This window comes from Carassius gibelio, chromosome A24 (genome assembly GCF_023724105.1).
Source record: "Carassius gibelio isolate Cgi1373 ecotype wild population from Czech Republic chromosome A24, carGib1.2-hapl.c, whole genome shotgun sequence".
Lineage (NCBI taxonomy): Eukaryota > Metazoa > Chordata > Actinopteri > Cypriniformes > Cyprinidae > Carassius > Carassius gibelio.
In genome coordinates this window covers 1,946,617-1,968,285 of record NC_068394.1, presented here as the reverse complement: position 1 = coordinate 1,968,285, position 21,669 = coordinate 1,946,617, and the positions used below count along the sequence as shown (strand labels likewise).

General features: G+C 37.0%; 3 protein-coding genes across 8 annotated transcripts; 2 read left to right on the top strand and 1 right to left on the bottom strand.

The window, feature by feature from the left end:
- Positions 1 to 6,288, top strand: LOC127945848 (putative RNA-binding protein Luc7-like 1). Of its 5 annotated transcripts, none has more exons than XM_052541945.1 (11): positions 15 to 204; positions 1,308 to 1,374; positions 2,662 to 2,756; positions 2,840 to 2,938; positions 3,009 to 3,119; positions 3,868 to 4,011; positions 4,129 to 4,305; positions 4,392 to 4,480; positions 5,087 to 5,116; positions 5,286 to 5,480; positions 5,627 to 6,288. In XM_052541945.1, the coding sequence occupies exons 1-11, from the start codon at positions 202 to 204 to the stop codon at positions 5,748 to 5,750; spliced, it is 1,134 nt and encodes a 377-aa protein (XP_052397905.1). In that variant the 5' UTR covers positions 15 to 201; the 3' UTR covers positions 5,751 to 6,288. The 5 variants fall into 5 exon arrangements, with proteins under 5 accessions (XP_052397906.1, XP_052397905.1, XP_052397908.1 ...); XM_052541948.1 differs by having other exon boundaries at positions 122 to 204; positions 1,308 to 1,715; XM_052541949.1 differs by lacking the exon at positions 15 to 204 and adding an exon at positions 1,635 to 1,715 and having other exon boundaries at positions 1,333 to 1,374.
- A 497-nt stretch (positions 6,289 to 6,785) lies between these two features.
- Positions 6,786 to 16,376, top strand: LOC127945851 (E3 ubiquitin-protein ligase CHIP). Of its 2 annotated transcripts, XR_008150960.1 has the most exons (9): positions 6,786 to 7,051; positions 7,412 to 7,639; positions 8,268 to 8,466; positions 9,472 to 9,637; positions 9,726 to 9,801; positions 9,884 to 9,940; positions 10,048 to 10,164; positions 11,144 to 11,978; positions 16,133 to 16,376. XR_008150960.1 is itself a non-coding variant. In XM_052541952.1 (8 exons), exons 2-8 carry the CDS (start codon positions 7,526 to 7,528, stop codon positions 11,267 to 11,269), a joined length of 855 nt encoding a protein of 284 aa, XP_052397912.1. In that variant the 5' UTR covers positions 6,786 to 7,051; positions 7,412 to 7,525; the 3' UTR covers positions 11,270 to 12,222. The 2 variants fall into 2 exon arrangements, 1 of the variants encoding a protein (XP_052397912.1); XM_052541952.1 differs by lacking the exon at positions 16,133 to 16,376 and having other exon boundaries at positions 11,144 to 12,222.
- LOC127946086 (vascular cell adhesion protein 1-like) lies at positions 15,069 to 19,994 on the bottom strand. The gene is made up of 4 exons (XM_052542400.1): positions 19,787 to 19,994; positions 19,379 to 19,697; positions 15,523 to 15,581; positions 15,069 to 15,433 (listed from the first exon to the last, which is right to left on the bottom strand). Exons 1-4 carry the CDS (start codon positions 19,833 to 19,835, stop codon positions 15,084 to 15,086), a joined length of 777 nt encoding a protein of 258 aa, XP_052398360.1. The 5' UTR covers positions 19,836 to 19,994; the 3' UTR covers positions 15,069 to 15,083.
- Between the last annotated feature and the right edge of the window lie 1,675 nt (positions 19,995 to 21,669).

Below are 21,669 nucleotides of genomic sequence, written 5' to 3'. Positions count from 1 at the left end.
GCTCGCCCGTTTTTGCGTTTGAGTAGAGAGAGCGACGGCGGCGACAGACAGCACAGCGAAGCGGTCTGCAGATTGTTTAAACTTTCATTTTTAGGGTAAAATTACCATCACCTTTGTGAGGCGACCGAGTTAATCGTCTCAGGATGTCGGCCCAGGCTCAGATGAGAGCTTTGCTGGATCAGCTGATGGGAACGTCGAGGGATGGTGAGTGTTAGCCGCGTGCTAACGGCTCTGAGACGATTTCTGAAGGCCGCGCGCTCAGATTAACCCAGGCCAGAACATAATAACCCAGTCAAACAGTAAAATCGATGTTTTAAGATATAAATCAGAGTTTTAGGATTAGCTAAATGCAGCAGTATTTCCTCTTGAAACGCTTCAGTTTAAATGTTTGTGTCCATGAAGGGGAGTGATGACGTCACGGTTCCGTATGCTATGCTAATGGAGGACGTTTTATTAGAAATGACGCTTTAGTTTATTCATTTGTTATACTCCGATACATTATTATTATTAAAAAGTTTAGAAAATAGTCTTGTTTTTATAACTATTAACAGTTCATTTAGATTTAGTCTTAAGTATTAAGAATAAGTAATATATAGGCACCAGTTTATGTAACTTAATTGGAAATCTTATTAAAAGTAGTAATGTTGGTATTATTATTAAAGTTATTGATAGACCAATATAATGTCAAGGCCAATTAATTATCTGATGTCTTACAATGTTGACAGCATTGTCAGTCTATTCTATTGTTTTATATATATATATATATATATATATATGTATGTGTATATATAAATGTATGTGTGTATATATATATGTATGTATATGTATGTGTGTATGTATATAAAATCAAAAAATGTGTGTATGAGTTGTTTGTGTGTATATGAAATATATAAAACAGCATAGGTTTTTGTGTGAATGTGTGTGTGTTTATGTGTATATAAATGTATATATAATATTTAAATTTAGCATCTTTGGTCACCTCTCAAGTTGGATTTCATATAATTACAAAATAATTTATCCAAAAATGGATTCAAGCATTAAATCTGAAGGAGCAGTGCCAAGAGGAAATATTACGTTTAGATTATGTGATATGATTTTGATCAGCTCAAGAGAATTTAGCTTAAGATGAGTAAACAACAGAAGGTCTTCTGAGTTTGTTAAATTGAGTTTTACTGGCTGTAAGAAATCTCACCCTCCGTGTGAATGAAGCGACTGTCTGTGTGAATGCTGAGATGAATTCATATGCTTCCCGTACATTTGTTTCATACAGACTGAACAATTGTGGCCCCTTTATTCTATTCATTAAGGTTCAGTGTATGTTTGCCAGCCTACATCTGCAAGGGAGTTGCAGAAAAGCCTCATGTTCATCGAGCCGTGAGTCACCAATGCTTTTTAAAGCTGTTATCAATATGAAAACCAATACTGTTTGCTTTCCAGCAGTAACTGTGTCACACATCACGCTAGTTGGTAACGTAAGAGTGAGCAGAGAGGACACGAAGCGTCTGCCCAGCGGCTTTCCTCAAATCTCACTTAAAAGAAAGATAGAAAATAAGATAAAGGAAAGAAAACTCAAATTCCTCCGCCGACGTCTTCACTTTTATTCTTCTGTATCATTCCCAACTTCCTCATTACAGGTTTGGCCAAGAAAAGCTTTTCCCTTTAATCATTTAGAGGCTGGGACCGCAGGAGGGGTTCTGAATGGGAGAGACCTCGCAGTGTGTATCAATTAACCTTTCACTTTAGTTCTCAATGTCTTATTTCAACTTGGTCAACTGTGGTTTAACATGCACATTAGATTATGCAGCATTTCTGTATGCACTCATGAGGGATAGTGCTATTACTGACTCTCTGCAACATGACATCCCTCTCTGATCTGCTATCCCAGACGCCTTTGCACTCAATTGGAAGTTATAAAAGTGTAGATGCATCATACAAACTAGGGCTGGGTGATATTAAACCTATTTGATGTGGTTTTCTGGCTTTATACTGTTTAGAAACATCTTGTATAATAATGCACTGACTTAAATGCTTCATTTGGAATAAACTTTCCAAATGTAATGTGTCTGATTTGATCTTTTTTTTTTTTTTGGTAGATATGGCATTGAATAGGGCAAGTTTGATTCCTTTACAAATTATTCATACTCCTGTGGCTTTTTTCATGTGTTAATTGAATAAAATGCCATGCATTTTGTTTTACTATGGGTGCATATAAATTATATCTTTGTAAACTTTTTTTATGCATTAAGATATAATTTGTTTAGCTCTATCACCCAGTCCTAAAGTTAACCGTAGAAAACATCAGTCTATTTATATGGTGGCTGTATGGAATAAATAACTAATAAAAACTCTTGGTTTGGTCCAAGATCACATGCTACCACTTTATTTTTAGACCTTTCTATTTAGGAGCCAGTTAAAGAAACCCGGCCTTGGGTCAGTGGAAGTTAAATATCTCCATGAAAGGAAATCTTGTACTTTCCTGTCTAGCGCAGATTATATCTGACGCTGTCAAACACAAGTTATGTCAGATCTCATGATTTCAGGCAGGGCTATGACCCTTGGCCACAAAGTTAGCAGTATGTAGCGGACGCTGTGTGTGTGTGAGACACGTGCGAGAGTGTGTGTGGTCTCATTGAATGTGTATTCTGTGCTGTGTCCTTACAGGAGATGAGACGAGACAGAGGGTTAAATTCACAGACGAGCGCGTCTGCAAATCGCACCTGCTCAACTGCTGCCCGCATGACATCCTCTCTGGAACGGTGAGGGAAAACATTACAACAGTCAACGTTTCATATCTGTGCAGCGTATTGATGAAGTCTTCGTCTCTTCCCTGTGTTTGTAGCGCATGGACCTCGGCGAATGCTCTAAGATACATGACCTGGCGCTGAGAGCAGACTACGAGATCGCGTCTAAAGAGAGAGACCTGTTCTTCGAACTAGATGTGAGTCGAGCTGGTGTTTTCAGTGAATGCTTTTTAAATTCTGATGCTGAATCTGTGTCGTGTTGTGCAGGCGGTGGATCACCTGGAGTCGTTTATTGCCGACTGTGACCGCAGGACTGAGTTGGCCAAGAAGCGTCTGGCTGAGACACAGGAAGAGATCAGCGCCGAGGTGGCCGCAAAGGTATGACGTGTTTATATAGCCCTGGGTGTGATAATGTCAACCAGAAATCCACTGATATCCATGAATGGGACTTGAATTATTTATATATCAGAGCAACAAGAAATGAAATAGAATATTGTGGAGTCAGATGAGTCTCAATCTAGTCAGTGTTTCTAGTGGCCTGGCGACATTGGAACTTAACTATTTTAAAAATGATTTAAATTGAGGTGGAGTGAGTGTATACTGTGTATATTTCCTTAGGAAAGCTTCTAATGATAGGACACAAGATAATCAAGATAAAACAAGCGTGCAGCATTGCATTTCACAATAATGCTCTTGTTTTGTCGTCTTATAAATACTGCACACATCTTACAACAGTGTGCTTTGCTCTTCCCTAGATGTTTTGTAGTTGTCATTGAAATACAGTATTTTTTTTGTGTTATATTAGTATCAAGACATAAGGCGAAATGTTTTCTTTGCAACTAGATGGAATACATATAATATAGTTTTAGTTAACTGTAATAAACCTAGTGGAAGTTAACAAAAAAAAAAACAATCATATCTCCATGTTTTTATGATTTTTGGCATAATCGAGCAGCCCTTCCTTTACTTTGGTTTTTCAAGTTAGTTCATGAATAATCTGATCTTTTGTGTCTAAATAAATAGAGAAAATTGAATAAGATGAGGTGTATTCAACTCTCTATATTATCTAAAGAGCTCATGCAGTTGTGCAATCTGCATCTCATTTGCATTTTGTTTTGTTTGGCAGGCAGAAAAGGTTCATGAGTTGAACGAGGAGATCGGAAAGCTGCTGGCGAAGGCTGAACAGCTCGGCGCTGAGGGAAATGTGGATGAAGCCCAGACAGTTCTTCAGGAGGTTGAGAGAGTCCGAGCTAAGAAGAAGGATGCTGAGGTTAATCAACATACATTATCACCGCTATAATCTCTATCTTACTGTAGTGGGAGTTTATAGTGCTTTCTGGATGTCTGTCTTCTCCTTGTAGCTTCATTTGCTCTGGTTTATTCACAGGAAGAGTACAGGAACTCAATGCCCGCCTCCAGTTTCCAGCAGCAGAAGTTGCGCGTCTGTGAGGTTTGCTCCGCTTACCTAGGTCTTCATGACAATGACCGGCGTCTCGCTGACCACTTTGGTGGCAAACTGCACCTGGGCTTCATTCAGATCAGAGAGAAGCTGGAACAGCTGAAGGTATCGTGTCGAACCGACTCTGAGGGATACGGAGGGGATCAGTGGTCTCGAATAGTAAATGACATTGCAACATTTAATCTCCACAGAAAACGGTGCAGGACAAACAGGAGAGGAGAAACCAGGAGCGACTGAAGCGGAGGGAAGAGCGGGAGAGAGAGGAGAAAATGAAAAAGCAGTGAGAATATATTTTCATAAGATCTTTGTGCATTTCTAGGATTGCTAATTTTTGTGTATTATTCTGTAGAATCTAAAATGATCTTGTGAGGTTTGCCAGTGCATTTATGTGTGTTTGTGTGTATGCTAAAATATATTTATATGTTAAAATCATTATTTTTGAAAACATATTCATGTGACCATTTATAAGATTCCTAATTTTTGCGAAATGTAGAGGTTATCTTTGTCTGGTTTGCTAGTTCTTTATTTATTATTTCTATGATATATTTAAATGTGCATGTACTTCCTCTAGTCCTTTGTACCCTTTTATAAGTGAATTTAAAATATAAGGAAATCCACCGTTAAAAATACTTTTTTTTTTTTTTGGTATAAATTCTGTATTTTCATGCGACCTTCATGCATTTCTAAGACACTTGATTTTTGTGAAATATCTTGTAGAATCTGAAGTTTTATTTGTATGATGTATTATTACATTTGTTAGTTGAAACTTAAAGTTCAGAGAAACTGTTAAAAAGGCAAGTTTGTTTTTAAAGGATTGAATACATGCAAGATTAATTAGTTGAATTAATATTGACCAAAATAATTATTCCTTTGGTTTTCCTTGTAGGACAAAGTCACGTAGCAGAGAACGCAAGAGGTCAGTTGTTCATTCTCTTGTACATTCAGCATTTATTTTCATGTCAGCTTGATAACAAACATGCAAATCAATGTCTGGTTAATTCATAATGTTGCAACAAGAATATTTCTGTAATCTCATGCATGTACCAGTTGTTCATGTCTGTTTTTCTTCTTCCTCGTGTTTCTAGATCACGTTCTCGTGACCACGATCGAGAGCGCAGACGCCGTCGTTCCCACTCTGCATCGCGAGAGAAGCGTCGTTCCCGCTCTGCATCGAGGGAGAAACGTCGTTCCAGCTCTCGCTCCAAAGAGCGCGACAGACGCCGACGACACCGATCCAGATCCCGATCCCGCTCGCGGCACAGCCGAGAACACTCACACAAGTAATAACAATTAATACTCTCTCGCTCTAATCAAGCTTTGAAAAGCCTGACTTGTGGTTTTAAATGAATTATGCTTTTCACCATAAAAAAAACAAACCCTCCATGATCTCGTAGTAACAGAGGATTGATGTATGTGTGTGTGTTAGATCTTCTCGGGACCGTGATCGTGAGAGGGACAGCAAGCGCAGTTCCTCCGAGCGGAGATCAGACGGGATGAATGGGAGGACGGAGTCTCGCCGTCATGATGACAGAGAGGCTGGAGAGATCTGAATCATCTCACACTACCATAACACACACACATACAGCACACAGCGCGCTCTCATACATATACACTTTTTTTTATTTATCATGTTTGCTTGGTCCGTAGTAAACTGCCCACGCCGTTTCATTACAGTCTTTAATATCTCAGTCCTGTCGGATTCACTGTCAAATGTTGAAATGACAATATTTTGTGTGTGTGTGGAGTTAAGGGTATTCTTTTTTTTTTTTCTTCTTCTATCAGATGTATGCCACTTATTTTTTTTGCCTCTCTATAATGTCTGTTGTTTTGGGGGATTTGGATTTGTCCTGAGTGGATTTGTGCATGTTCTGAGGTCAGTTTAAATCCCCTTTTCTTTAAATAGAGCTGCAGTACTCCTCCTAGAGACTGACTCTTTGTATCTGTAGCAGAGGCGTAGGAGTTTAACAATCTAAACTGAATCCGTCATGGCATATTCTTTGATTTACTCTGTACATGATCTTTTATAAGGCTGTTTTGATTTCATGTTGCCCTTATTAAAGTGCATTAAATGGTTTTATGACTTTTAAATGGTGTTTGTCGTTAATGAAGGGACTTGTACATCCTCAGGTTATTAGTTGGATAAGTCACTTTTTGTTAAATAATTACTGGTAAGATGAATGTATTGAAAATATTTTAGCCATAGTTACAATGTTTTGATTTTGTTTCTTTCTTGCTGCAATTAATTGAATGTGAAATACACATTATTAATACATTTAATTTTTACATTTTCAAGTTAGATTCCATTTTATGTACGATTACAGTTGATCAAAGATTCATGTGAAGGATCCATATCACTACTGTTTTTTTATAATCAAAATCATTATTGTATATTAAAATTAACTTGTTATAAAATATAAACCGGTAGAAAAAATATTATTAATAATAGTAGTATATGTAACATTTTTATCAAATCTTTTCTTGATTTTAATTGCATCTTTTGTCCTCATTTGTAAATCGGTTTAAGCGTCTGCAACATTTCTGTACGTCTCCGACAGATTGCGTCATTACGCTGGCGACGAGCTGTAAGATCGTCACATCCGGCAACGTCACCGTGACGGACCAGTCAAAACAACCGAAACATGATGCTAGCGTCTCACGCCCGCGAGTGAAATGTCGTGTTTTTAGCGATCGCCGATGAAAACGTCAGAGATTTGTCACCCTAATGTCATGTTCGTGTCGGAGTATGAGTCTGACAGCGTTTTATTCGGAATAAGGGATCGAAAAGCGATCATAAACGCTCCAGCGTCGCGACCGGTTTGCTAACGACAGTCGTCAGTTCAGCAGAAACCCGGTACGCGTGAAATTAAACATATCTTTCTTCTTAATTATGGAATGTAAAGTCAAATAGGCAGCATTAAGTTGACCAATACGCCTGTAAGTTAGTCGTACAGATGTGTCAGTCACGTGTCATTCCACAGAGTCTCTCTTCTAATCACAATGTGTTTCAAATGAATCATTACTTTGACTCGACTCTAATGATTCAGTCTCGGTTTTGCTTTGAGTTGTATGTTCACTACTTAGTTGGAGGCGATTGAATCATCTGCAACAGCTGTCAATGCCTGATCAGAGTCCAGATGTGTGTGTTCTGTAGGCTATAGATGTGTATTATTGCATGCAGATTGATGTGTGTGTGTTTGGTGTGTCCCTGCAGTGTGAGAGGTTTGCAGTGTATCTGTGTCCCTGGGACGGGACGGTGTTCACCGAAGACACGGGGAACAGGATCGGGAAGCAGGGGGAAGCGGCCACCGCAGAGCCCGTGGAGAAGATGGCGAGCAGCCCGGAGAAAAGCTCCTCTGCACAGGAGCTGAAGGAGCAAGGCAACCGTCTGTTCCTCAGCCGCAAATACCAGGAGGCTGCCACCTGCTACAGCAAAGCCATTGTGAGTGGAGCACGAGAGGGCCGTTTACAGGAGAGAAAACCATCATACTGACAACATACCGTTCAGATTTATATGTGCATTTGATAGAAAAGAATAATACCTTACATCAAACTGTTGAAAATTACATGCGCGTTTGATAGAAAAAAAAAATCTTTGACATCCAACTTTTGAAAAAAAGAAAGAAAATTTGAACATTGTGATTAGTAATATTGTATTATGTTGAATATCAAAGTAATTCAATCAAATCATTCCATTTGAATATGTAAATAATCATTTGCCTGTGTTTAAGTCATGGACTTAATTTACCTTTCAGAAGAACCCCTTTTATTGGGATTCTGCTATATGATTTATATATAATACACAAGAATGTATTAAATTTATCAAAAGTGATAGTTAAGACATTTATAATGTTACAAAAGATAATAATGTCACCAAGAGTTGTTAATAAATCCATCACAGTTTACGCACAAATATTGAGCAGCTCAACTGTGCTCAGTGTATGTAATATTTAGATGCATGTTTGTCATTCAGTAATGCATTCAGCTCATCAGCTGGAGATGGTTTGGATCTAGATCATGTAGGATTGATGAGAGTTGTGTTGTACTGAATGTGTTTCTGCTGTGTGTAGAATCGTAACCCGTCGGTGGCCGTGTACTACACTAACAGAGCGCTGTGCTACGTGAAGCTGCTGCAGTACGACAAGGCGCTGGCCGACTGTAAACACGCCCTCGAGCTCGACAGCCAATCGGTGAAGGCACACTTTTTCCTGGGCCAGTGTCAGCTGGAGCTGGAGAATTATGAAGAGGCCATCGGCAATCTACAGAGAGGTACACATCCAATTACTATGGAATTAAAAAAAACGATTTAAGCAACAAAAGTTGCACATTTAAATGAGAATAAATAAATAAAATCTTTTAATAGAATAATTCACCCCAAAATTTAAATTCTATCATCATTTACTCAATCGTCATTGTTCTAATGCTGACTTACTTTCTTTTGTTAAACACAAATTACATTTTATTTTCATTTTTTAGTTTATGGCACTCTCTCGCTCTCTCTGTATGCAGTATAAATAGAGGGATAATACATACATTAAAATCATATGTTTAAGGATATAAAAAATTAACTTTCTGTGTAATATTTAGAGTACTTATCAAAAGTTTGGAAACATTACAGTTTCAAATGATTTTAATTTAATTATTATAACATAAAATAACTATTTTCTATGTGAATATATAGTAAAATGTAATTTATTTCTGTGATGCTCCGCTGTATTTTCAGCATCATTCCTCCAGTCTTCAGTGTCACATGATCTTCAGAAATCAGAATAATATGATGATTTATTATCAAGAAACATTTCTGATTATTATCAATGTTGGGTTAGGGCACAATATTTTGTTCAGAAACAACAATAAACAATATCATTCAAATGCTGTATGTTTATTCGAAATTGTTTTAATTCTGCAAATATGCATTAAATTGATAAAAAAAACATTTAATGTTAAAAAATATTTTGAAATTTATTTGAAGAATTTTGAAAAAATATTAAACAGGAAAAACGTATTTTAACATAGAAAACAATAAGATTAGCATTATTAATAATTGAACCGCAAATATGCATATTGCTTTCTGCAGCAACAAAATTAACAATTAAAATCAGTTTTCTGTTCTTTTGTTAATTATAATGTAACCCCGTCTCTAATAATGTACAATTGCATCCAATATATTGATTATTGTCCTAGTAATATAAATAATTATCCATCATCATCAGCATTGATGCATCCCTAAAAAGCATCATAGAAATGATGCAGTGTGTGTTAAATGCTTTTCAGCTTATAACCTGGCGAAGGAACAGCGGCTGAATTTCGGAGACGATATCCCAAGTGCTCTTCGCATCGCCAAGAAGAAACGCTGGAACAGCATAGAAGAGAAGCGGCTCAGCCAGGAAAACGAGCTGCACGCCTATCTCACCAAACTCATCCTGGCCGAGAAAGAGAGGTGAGGCTCGCTCGTCTGAGTCGTGCGGATCGGTGTAGACGTCTCCCGTAACATCTGTCCGTCTCTGTGTGTTTGTGGATCGTTTCAGAGAGCTGGACGACCGAGTGAAGCAGTCCGAGGACATTCAGAACGGAGGAGACGTCTGCAAGAGCAAATCCAAACACGTGAGACACGCTTTCAAATACACACACTGCTCTGAACGGTGGACGTGATGATGTGATGTCATTTCCTGTGCTGCTCCTGCAGGATAAATATTTGATGGACATGGATGAGCTCTTCTCTCAAGTCGATGAAAAGAGGAAGGTATGCAGAGATCATCTCAAACGTCTATCATTGGTCCAGATTGCTGTGTTCTGAGCATGCATGTGTGTGTGTGTGTGTGTGTGTGTGTTTGATTGGCTGTTGTGCAGAAGCGAGAGATCCCAGATTATCTGTGTGGGAAGATCAGTTTTGAGCTGATGAGAGAGCCCTGCATTACTCCTAGCGGCATCACCTACGATCGCAAGGACATCGAGGAGCATCTACAGGTAACAGCGCATTCACCTTCAGCTGCTTCTCAGGGCCGGCTGTTTGATTTGTGCAGGATTTCAGACATTTTTGAGGCACTCAGATTGCTTTTTTGTCAGGTTTTTTTATGAGACTTTTCACTTTAGAGGCACAGGAGAATAATGCTACGATTGGCTGAAAGATTACACATTGGAGGATCAGATTATAGCAGTGTTTATTTTTATTTTTATAATGTTGTTATTATTATTATTATTATTATTATTATTAAATGTATTATAGTATAATTTTTTTTGTCTCTTTATGCATTTTATTTTTATTAATTAAATTTTTTATTTCTATTTTCTTTTTATTTCTCTCTATTTTTATTAACTTTAGTAAATGGCAATGTTTCAAAATTTAACAAAAGGTTTAGTTTTATTTTTGTTTGTTTTAGTAATTTTGTTGTATGTTTACATTAACTTTTTAATATTTCTTTAGTTTTATTTCAGTTTTAGTAATTTTTAGTACTTCAACTTAAACTTGGAATTTTGGTTTATTTTTTCTGTTATTGAATAGTTATATGGTATTTTTAAACATATTTAAATAGTTGTATTTGTGAATTATAAGTGAATAAATGTTTTTAATTGTTTATTTTTAGTTTTTAGTAATTTAGTTGTTTAGGGTAGTTTTAGTATTTTGAAGTACATAGTTGCAAGGGCAGCATTTATATTTTTTTTTTGTCTAGTTGATCTTTTTATCTAATAGTGAGTGATAATGTATTGTTTTATTTATTGTTTTATATTTATATTTTTAAATGGCCGTTAATAGAGAAAGGTGCTTCTTGCAGCCAGATGGCGTAGTTACAACATCTTTTATAAAACGGTGGAAAATATCAAAGGATTCTATTTAGCCTTTAGTGAAGAAATCAAAAATCTCTCTTCTCTCTCTCTCTCTCCCTCTCTGTCTCTCTCTCTCTCTCTCTCTGTCTCTCTCTCTCTCTCTCTCTCTCTTGCTCCGTAGCGTGTTGGACATTTTGACCCAGTGACCCGCAGCCCGCTGACCCAGGATCAGCTGATCCCCAATCTGGCCATGAAGGAGGTGATCGATGCTTTCATCCAGGAGAACGGCTGGGTGGAGGACTACTGAACACACACCCACACACACACACACACACACACGCACACACTCGAGTGCGCTGCAGCAGTTTCCTCACGGCCGATTGATTCCTCTCCTGAATGTTCATGCACTTTAATATGTGGAGGATCACCTCACCCACATCAATCACCTGACCCTCTTTCTCACCGTCTGGCTTTCTGTCAGTCCTCCAAACTCTTTCTGCTGTCTTTCGTTCGGGACAGAATGATCGGCTCGTCCTGCAGGTTCTGTTCAGACACTTGTTTTCAATCAGAAACATTGGCTGATGTTTGCTGCACATGATGCTGTAATTTTGTCATTGAATGTTCAAGTAGCAACATTATTGATGACATCACTAATAATCATTCATGAAAGAGGAAACTCGTGTAGGTTGGGGTGTGTGTGTGCGTGCGTGCGTGTGTGTGTGTGTGTGTTAGAATCTATTACCTATAAGATCTATATGCAGAATGAATGCGGTGTATGCGAGTGTAATAAGTTCTAACAGAAGGAGCATGTTTGTAAGATTCATCTTGAGCTTTGGGTTCTGGCAGGACGCTGATTTTTCTAATGAGTGTTAAAACATATTTAGACATTCATCCATCTGCTGGCTGCCAATCATTAAAAATGAACTGAGAATCTGTGGCATGCAGATGACATCATCATCATCAGAGTTATGATGTATGATACGTTTAGTCTCACTATGTGTGCTTTAGAACGAGAGGTAAGTGATTGTTACACACTTTTGATTTGGTCTTTCTCTTTAGACCTTTGGGGAGTTTTCCGTTTCCTGTCTTGAACACACACTTCCTGTTCAGTATCAGTATTTTTCAGAGAGACCTTACTAGTCGCTGGACGTCACGGTTCCAGAACTGTCCATCCGGCTCGGGTCAAATATTCCTCAAGTGTAATGAGTTTAGGTTGGATGCATGTTCAATAAATGTTATTTTGTTTCTTTTTGTAACAAATTGGTCGATATGAGTCTTATTCTTTCTGATAAAGTTACAGTTTTGACCCTAAATTGAATTATGCATTTGAGAAAAGACAAGAGACACCTTCGACAATCCCTCCCCGATAAGAGTTTCCCCAAAAGAGTATCTGGGTCAGAGGCAGTCGTGGCCTAATGATTAGAGTCAGACTTGTAACCTACAGTTTGTGTGTGTGTGTGTGTGTGTGTGTGTGTGTGTGTGTGTTGTGCGCACTTGGATGAATGAACCATATGACCACAGATCATACCATAGATCTCTACACATATCTATAATCATAGATTGTTATGTTCTTAAAATTGTAATCTGTTACGGTCTCCAAATTACATGACAAAATTTTAGAAACATAATCCACTACATTACAAATTGTAGGTAATGTAGTCAGACTACTTTTAGATTAATTTTGACCTAAATTGTTTATCACACTGATTTACATACAATTATCTTGTACCATTGACATACAAATGCAAATAAAATAAAACATATTCCATTTTATTTGTTTACCTGCATATTAACATGTTATGTAAATATATATTAGGGGAAGGAAGTACTGCATTACATGTAAATAAGAAATTAACAAGAATTTTATCGTGTTTAAATGAGAAAAGCCTTTCAAAGACCATTCATGGTTTAATAACTAATAATAATAAAAAAAAAAAAAAAAAAAACTGATGTTCATCAATAATTGATGCAATGCTGAACTGCTGAGAAAACTTATTAAAACTGAACATATGTAAAAATATATCACACATATGGCTCCTTTACAGAGAGAGTTCACCCAAAAATTTTAATTGTCATCATTTACTAACCCTCAAACATGAACGATTAAATTTTTTGTGCAAAACACAAAATCTATATTTTTTCAAACGTCTTCATTTTTGATTGATTTAAATGTTGGGTGAATATGTGGTGCATATGGGCTAGTGACCAACAGGGGTCAGCAAGAGACAACCCAGGAACAAAGAATATAAAAGATCATGAATCTGGTGCTGGTCATATTATTAGAATATCATCAAAAAGTTGATTTCACTAATTCCATTCAAAAAGTGAAACTTGTATATTATATTCATTCATTACACACAGACTGATATATTTCAAATGTTTATTTCTTTTAATTTTTATATTTTTAACTGACAACTATGGAAAAGCCCAAGTTCATTATCTGAGAAAATTAGAATATTGTGAAAAGGTTCAATATTGAAGAGACCTGGTGCCACACTCTAATCAGCTAATTAACTACCTGCAAAGCCTTTAAATGGTCTCTCGGTCTAGTTCTGTGGGTTTTACGCAATCATGGGAAAGACTGCTGACTTGACAGTTGTCCAAAAGTCGACCTTTGACACCTTGAACAAGGAGGTCAAGACACATTAATAGAGAGGTGAAGGGAAGGAAAAGATGTGGTAGAAAAAAAGTGTACAAGCAATAGGGATAACTGCACCCTGGAGAAAGTTGTGAAACAAAACCCAATCAAAAATGTGGGGGAGATTCACAAAGAGTGGACTGCAGCTGGAGCCAGTGCTTCAAGAACCTCTACACACAGATGTATGCAAGACATGGTTTCAGCTTCACATTCCTTGTGTCAAGCCACTCTTGAACAACAGACAGCGTCAGAAGCGTATCGCTTCAAAAAGGACTGGACTGCTGCTGAGTGGTCCACAGTTATGTTCTCTAATGAAAATAAATGTTGCATTTCCTTTGGAAATCAGGGTCCCAGAGTCTGGAGGAAGAGAGGAGAGGCACACAATCCACGTTGCTTGAGGTCCATTGTAAAGTTTCCACAGTCAGTGATGGTTTGGGGTGCCATGTCATCTGCTGGTGTTGATCCACTGTGTTTTCTGAGGTCAAAGGTCAACGCAGCCGTATACCAGGAAGTTTTAGAGCACTTCATGTTCCTGCTGCTGACCAACTTTATGGAGATGCAGATTTCATTTTCCAACAGGACTCTGCACCTGCACACAGTGCCAAAGCTACCAGTACCTGGTTTAAGGACCATGGTATCCCTGTTCTTAATTGGCCAGCAAACTCGCCTGACCTTAACCCCATAGAAAATCCATGGGGTATTGTGAAGAGGAAGATGTGATATGCCAGACCCAAGAATGCAGAAGAGCTGAAGGCCACTATCAGAGCAACCTGATCTCTCATAACACCTGAGCAGTGCCACAGACTGATCGACTCCATGCCACACCGCATTGCTGCAGTCATTCAGACAAAAGGAGCGCCAACTAAGTATTGAGTGCTGTACATGCTCATACTTTTCATGTTCATAGTTTTTAGTTGGCCAAGATTTCCAAAAAACTCTTTCTTTGTTATATTCTAATTTTCTGAGATACTGAATTTGGGATTTTCAGTGGTTGTCAGTTAAAAACATGAAAATTAAAAGACTTTTTGAGTGGAATTAGTGAAATAAACTTTTTGATGATATTCTAATTATATGACCAGCACCTGTATAGGAAAAAAAAAAATGCTCATCATTACAAATATATAAAGGTTAGAATTAGGTTTTTGTGAACGAAAACACAATGCTGCTACATAATGACTTTACTATATGAGATATGAGTGTACTATAATGTACAAAAAAACATGGTGCGGTTATTGTCTGTTTGATTTGATATCAGTTTACTCTCACAGTTTTCTTTGAATCTGAGCATAGTTGAATAAAGTCTGTCTGTCACATGATGGATCAGTCTAATAGAGCACATTTGACTCCTGACTCAGTTGTGAGCTCATGTGTAGTTGTGTGTTTGGTCTCTGTGTGTCAGTAGTGAGTGATAGTGTTTGAGCAGCTGCAGCATCAGTTCAGTCACTGTGACTCTGACTGACACAGGTTTTTGTACCACGCTTTATCACTGTGTGAAGACACGATCACCCGTACAATAGCCAAAAGTTGTACTGCAGTGAAAACTCTGACAGTAATAATGTCCAGCATCTTCAGTCTGGACTCCACTGATGGTCAGAGTGAAATCACTGTTAGATCCACTGCCACTGAATCTAGATGGAGTTCCTGACTGGAGAATATTTGATAAATAAATCAGAAGTTTAGGAGCTTCTCCAGGTTTCTGTAAGTACCAGGCTAAACGGTCATCCCCACTATATCTGAACACATCAGTGCTGGTTTTGCAGCTGATCTTCACTGTTTCTCCTGGTTGAGCTGCTGTTGAGGGACTCTGAGTGACGCTGATCTGTCCTCTACTCTCTGAAACACACAACAAGAAGAAAATCAACTCAAAACTTTGACAATATACTTGAAGAAATGAATTGATATCAAACTTGTGCTGCACAAACCTTGAGCAAACGCTGTGAGAGTCCAGATGAAGATGATGATGAAGGTCATGTTGATGAAGATTGTTGTGTGTGTCAGTGATGAAGTGTTAAACTCACGGCACTATAAACACTCTCAGAGCACTGAAGCATCTGAGCAATATGCAAACACACTCACATCATTTACCTGAAGACAGGAGAGACACAGTTTTGTTGTTTTGTTTGTGCAACAGTTTCCCAGTGGGCAGTTAATACTGACTTTTAAACTGATATCAAAATTGACATCTAAAAGCAGGTCAAATATGCAAAAAAACTTGACATGATTTTTATTTAATGTAAATTGATGTCCAACATATTGGCCTACATTCACCTTAACAACTTTCTCACCGTCTGGCTTTCTGTCTGTCCTCCAAACTCTTTCTTCTGTCTTTCCTTTCGGGACCGAATGATCGGCTCGTCCTGCAGGTTCTGATTTTTCTAACGAGTGTTAAAAAATATTTAGACATTCATCCATCTGCTGGCTGCCAATCATTAAAAATGAACTGAGAATCTGTGGCATGCAGATGACATCATCATCATCAGAGTTATGGTGTATGATACGTTTAGTCTCACTATGTGTGCTTTAGAACGAGAGGTAAGTGATTATTACACACTATTGATTTGGTCTTTCTCTTTAGACCTTTGGGGAGTTTTCCGTTTCCTGTCTTGAACACACACTTCCTGTTCAGTATCAGTATTTTTCAGAGAGACCTTGCTAGTCGCTGGACGTCACGGTTCCAGAACTGTCCATCCGGCTCGGGTCAAATATTCCTCAAGTGTAATGAGTTTAGGTTGGATGCATGTTCAATAAATGCTATTTTGTTTCTTTTGGTAACAAATTATTTGAGATGAGTCTTATTGTTTCTGATAGTTACAGTTGTGACCCTAAATTGAACTATGCATCTGAGAAAAGACAAGAGACACGTTCGACAGGCGACACACTCATTACATGACATGAAACAATGCCTAGAAATCCCCAAAAGAGTATCTGGGTCAGGGGCAGTCGTGGCCTAATGATTAGAGTCAGACTTGTAACCCACAGTGTGTGTGTGTGTGTGTGTGTGTGTGAGTGTCTGAGTGTGTGTGTGTGTGTGTGTTAATGAAATGCAGAGCACAAATTCTTAATATAACACACCACACTTGGCCACACGTCATGTCATTTTTAACTAAACTGAATATCTGTCATGACCATAGATCTCTATACATATCTCAGAGCTCATATTGTAATCTGTTACTGTTTTCAAATTACATTACACAATTTTAGAAACATAATTATTTAAAGTTTGTTGTTGAGGACAACCCCTTGAGATGAAACATCTCATTTTCGAGGGGGTCCTCGAGACATAGACAAAGATAATACAACACATTTACATTCACACTCACAAGAGCTCTCACCCACCCCACCATGTCATTATTAGAAACAAATCCATATATAAAACACATTATAATATTAGTATGCATGACAACATTAAGCCCTTACTTTCACATGTGTATATGTGCATTCTCACACCTACACCCATACTCGCTTATATACACCAAAATAAGAAGAAATGAAAAAATAGTATCCCATATATTAGGTATAGAAAACAAAAATCCAGTCAAACATGAGGAAAACATTCATAACAACAGTTTGCTTGCACGTAAACAAAAAGAGATGTTTTGAAGGAACGCAAGGAAGTGACTGATCTTAGAGACCCAGGCAGACTGTTCCTTTCTGAGAGGGCTTTACGTTTAAATGCACGTCTTTCACTCTCTTTAGAGATGTTTGGCACAACGAAAGAGAGATATTCAGTGTGTCTCAATCTATTGGGTTTGATAGACAACATCCGCATAATCTAGTATGGGAAATATGAACTGTGACACAATTCTTAACCTAATCAACTGAGTACAACAATTAATAGAACGATATAATATTTGTAAACACCATTTCATCTTTTTTTTACAACGGAGTTAATGACACCGAAATGAGAGTTGTGAGTCAAGCCAAAGGCCCAGATATTTAAGTTCAATAACTTGTACAAGTGGAGTTTCATCTAAGAATTTGAGTGTAAGATTATTATCTTGCTTCCGTGCAGCAGATCTGGTGGGGAACAATATACAATATGACTTTTTCTTATTCAATAAAAGATGGTTGGATTGGAAGCAAAGTTGAGTAGCATTTAAAGTTAGATTGCAATGAGGATTGAATCTTAGAGACAGACACATTAGATGTGTAAATCACTGTCATCTGCATATAGATGGATACAACAGTCTGAGCAAATTAGAGGAAGATCATTAATAAATAAAGAAAATAAAAGAGGCCCTAAGGAAGAGCCTTGAGGAACACCTTTCTCCATGTGATACACAACCATTAACATAGACACACAGTCTACAGTGGAGATAAGAATTAAACCAAAGAAGAGAGTGTTTAGAAAGGCCTATCGCATATAACTTATCAAGAAGCAAATAGTGATCAACCATATCAAAGGCCTTAGTAAGATCTAAATATTGCACCAATTGACAAGTTATCGTCTAGAGAGAAAGTGAAACATCATTGATACATTTTAGAAGAGCAGTAGTTGTAGAGAAGTTTGGTCTGAAACCAGATTGATTTGAAGACACAATAGAAAATTAATTAATACATTTAAATAATTGTTTAAATATTAGTTTTTCAAATACTTTTGCTATGCTACTAATGATAGAAATTGGTCTGTAGTTGTTGAGATTGAGTGCATCGCCACCCTTATGTTTATGTAACCCTTGAACAATATGTATTGATGTAACTCTGACAGATTTCCACATTAATGGAACCACTGAGGTCGATAAAGATAAATTAAATAGATCTGATAAAATTACATTACAGATTTTAGGTAATATAATCAGACTACTTTAAGATTAATTTTGATCTAACTCGTTTATCACACTGATTTATATACGATAATCTTGTACCATTGATATAAAAATGCAAATAAAAAAATAAAATGTATTTTATTTGTTTACCTGCATGTCATGTGACTATTCACCAACTTCAGAGAAACATGGACATGCAAATGTGATACTTAATTATTAACATGTTATTAATATATTAATTAAATCTATATTATGTGAAAGAAGTTCTGCTGACAAAACAACATTTTTGGGGGGAATCCTCGTATTACATGTAAATAAGAAATAATGTGAATTTGTGCACTTTAATGTGTTTGAAAGAGAGAAGCCTTCAAAAGGCAATACATGGTTAAATAACCAGTGATAATGTGAACAAAAATTAATGTGTTCATCAATAGTTGATGTAATGCTGAGAAAACACTTATTAAAACTGTGTAAATGTGTAAAAATCGTATATAGCACCTTTACAGAGGCAGTTCACCCTAAAATGTAAATTGTCATTTGCTAACCCTCATGCCATTTCAAACATTTATGATTTTCATTTTTGTGCAAAACACACAATATATATTTATTTTTTATATTATATGTCTTCATTTTTGTGTGATTTAAATGTCGGGTGAATATGTGATGCAGATCAGTGACTAACAGTGAGCAGCAAGAGACAGTCCAGGAACAAAGTACAGAAAGATCATGACTGTAGGAAAAAAAATAAAAATAAAATAAACACAGCATTAGATTTTTGTGAACAAAAACACAATTCTGCTACACAATGACCTTACTATATGACTTTAACATGAGATATGAGCGTACTATAATATACAAAAAAAAAAAAAAAAAAAAAAAAACTACTACTACATAGTAGTTGTGTGTTTGGTCTCTGTGTGTCAGTAGTGAGTGATAGTGTTTGAGCAGCTGCAGCATCAGTTCAGTCACTGTGACTCTGACTGACACAGGTTTTTGTACCATGCTTTATCACTGTGTGAACACAAAGTTACTGTTGATTTCATGTACACTCTGACAGTAATAATGTCCAGCATCTTCAGTCTGGACTCCACTGATGGTCAGAGTGAAATCACTGTTAGATCCACTGCCACTGAATCTAGATGGAGTTCCTGACACAAGGCTGTCAGTCCAATAAATCAGGAGTTTAGGAGCTTCTCCGGGTTTCTGTAAGTACCAGGATAAATGATCACCACCATACACATCCTTGCTGGTTTTGCAGCTGATCTTCACTGTTTCTCCTGGTTGAGCTGCTGTTGAGGGACTCTGAGTGACGCTGATCTGTCCTCTACTCTCTGAAACACACAACAAGAAGAAAATCAACTCAAAACTTTGACAATACACTTGAAGAAATGAATTGATATCAAACTTGTGCTGCACAAACCTTGAGCAAACGCTGTGAGAGTCCAGATGAAGATGATGATGAAGGTCATGTTGATGAAGATTGTTGTGTGTGTCAGTGATGAAGTGTTAAACTCACAGCACTATAAACACTCTCAGAGCACTGAAGCATCTGAGCAATATGCAAATGAACTGATCCTGTATTTAAATGAGCTTCTAAATGAAGTTTGCTCATTCATTTCATCCTGTCAATCATCGTATCTGTAGATCACAGTTTAATCTTTGTTTTTTTACAATTATTTTGAGTAGTTATCATCTGTCGGTTTAATACAGGATTAAAATATGATTATGGATTTATTTAATGACTTCAAACATTTTGATTATTAATGTTTTTGTAAATGAAAAAATGTATTTCAGCTCAGTTGGTTTAAGAAACATCACTATAGACAGCAGTGATGCATACTGGCTTTTATGGTGCATTGTGGGAATGTTTTGAGCATGAGCATGATGTCATCCCTGAGTAGTGCACTGACTAGTGAACTAAGGAGCTGATTGAGACACACTCTTACTGACTGACTCACATGTGAACATTTTCATGCTCAAATCATGGTTTATCAATAAGTGTGAACTTAAAATAAGCATAAAATTTACAACCAATTTAAACCACATGAAAAAAGAATATGTAATATGTAAAATATGTAAAGATTAAATGTTTAAATAAATAGTGATAAATGACTATTTAAAATAAATAAAAAATGTCATTACAATTTAGTCCCATGGACATATTTTTGTCTTTATGGCTCTTGATTTGTGATTTTGCACTGATTTTAATGATTTTAATGAAGGTTGACACGACTAAAAAGGACAAATGAAAGTCACTCAGGTCCAGAGACTGTGTGCAAAGGGTAGGTATTATTGTGATTATAATTAATCACACACACGGTGTTGAACGCTACAGTTGTGTTCAGATCATGTGTTCACTGGACTGGACTCTCTCAGATATCGTCATTATATACAGTGGAAACGATGTAATCAAGAATTCATCCGTGCTGTAGTCAGCGAGAAACAGTGGAATCATCAGTCGTTAAGCAGGAATGTTTGTTGTTTGGATCCGTACGCTTAAATCCCGAAAGGATTAACCATCTAGTTAAAAATAAAAAATAGGGCCTGCTATTGAGAGAAAACTCTGTGCTGCTTTGACTGCAGGGGTCTGCTGTTCACCCCTCGCTACTCAAATTAAAGAGGGGCCTGCTGTTCTCTCCCTCCTTTTGAGGGGAGAATACCCCTCTGCTAGCCAGTAGTCTTCATTAAGAATAGCTCAATAACATTGTCTTTTCTCTTTTGCAGGAATGGAACATGGTTGGTTTTTGGGGTGTTCTTCTTCAGGCAGTAATACCTCTCATTATGTTTGGGGGGTTAATGTTAAAGCTCTTGTATGTTTAATTATTCTGGGAGAAAGAACCCCCATAAGCAAACCATACCGCCAAATGTAAATTGTGTTCAAAAAAATACGTCTATCTTGCTTATATAATATCTACATGTACAAGTTTTTATAATGGATATGCATGTAAATTGACATATATGTCCCAATTTTTTGTTTTTTACATACATAAACATACATATGTGTATGGAAATTTAATAAATGCTATTGTATATATTACATTTGTGTAAGAAAGATCCCAGTCGTTTCAGCAGTAGTGTACAGTAACTGAGATCGATCGCTGGTTTTACAGTCGATGGAGAAACTCTGACACACAATATGAGGGTTTTAGGATCATAAATCAGCAGAGACACTGTCTGATCTTTATGTGAAGCATTTGCTGAACCGACCTGAAAGAGAGAGTTTGAAGAGCTGTGAAACAAGGTTTACATATCATTCATCAAATTAAATATGTTATTGAACTGAGTTTCTGTGCTGAATTTAAG

What these genes read in the sequence shown, in the direction of transcription:
- LOC127945848 (XM_052541945.1), top strand. An exon ending in CTAAGAAGAAGGATGCTGAG is followed by an intron (nt 4,012 to 4,128) that starts GTTAATCAACAT and finishes GTTTATTCACAG; the next exon opens with GAAGAGTACAGGAACTCAAT. An exon ending in AGAAGCTGGAACAGCTGAAG is followed by an intron (nt 4,306 to 4,391) that starts GTATCGTGTCGA and finishes TAATCTCCACAG; the next exon opens with AAAACGGTGCAGGACAAACA.
- LOC127945851 (XM_052541952.1), top strand. Translation starts at nt 7,526, where the DNA reads ATGGCGAGCAGCCCGGAGAAAAGCTCCTCTGCACAGGAGCTGAAGGAG. An exon ending in CCTGCTACAGCAAAGCCATT is followed by an intron (nt 7,640 to 8,267) that starts GTGAGTGGAGCA and finishes TGCTGTGTGTAG; the next exon opens with AATCGTAACCCGTCGGTGGC. An exon ending in GCAAGAGCAAATCCAAACAC is followed by an intron (nt 9,802 to 9,883) that starts GTGAGACACGCT and finishes CTGCTCCTGCAG; the next exon opens with GATAAATATTTGATGGACAT.
- LOC127946086 (XM_052542400.1), bottom strand. Translation starts at nt 19,835, where the DNA reads ATGACCTTCATCATCATCTTCATCTGGACTCTCACAGCGTTTGCTCAA. An exon ending in TCTCACAGCGTTTGCTCAAG is followed by an intron (nt 19,698 to 19,786) that starts GTTTGTGCAGCA and finishes TGTGTGTTTCAG; the next exon opens with AGAGTAGAGGACAGATCAGC. An exon ending in TCTCACAGCGTTTGCTCAAG is followed by an intron (nt 15,434 to 15,522) that starts GTTTGTGCAGCA and finishes TGTGTGTTTCAG; the next exon opens with AGAGTAGAGGACAGATCAGC.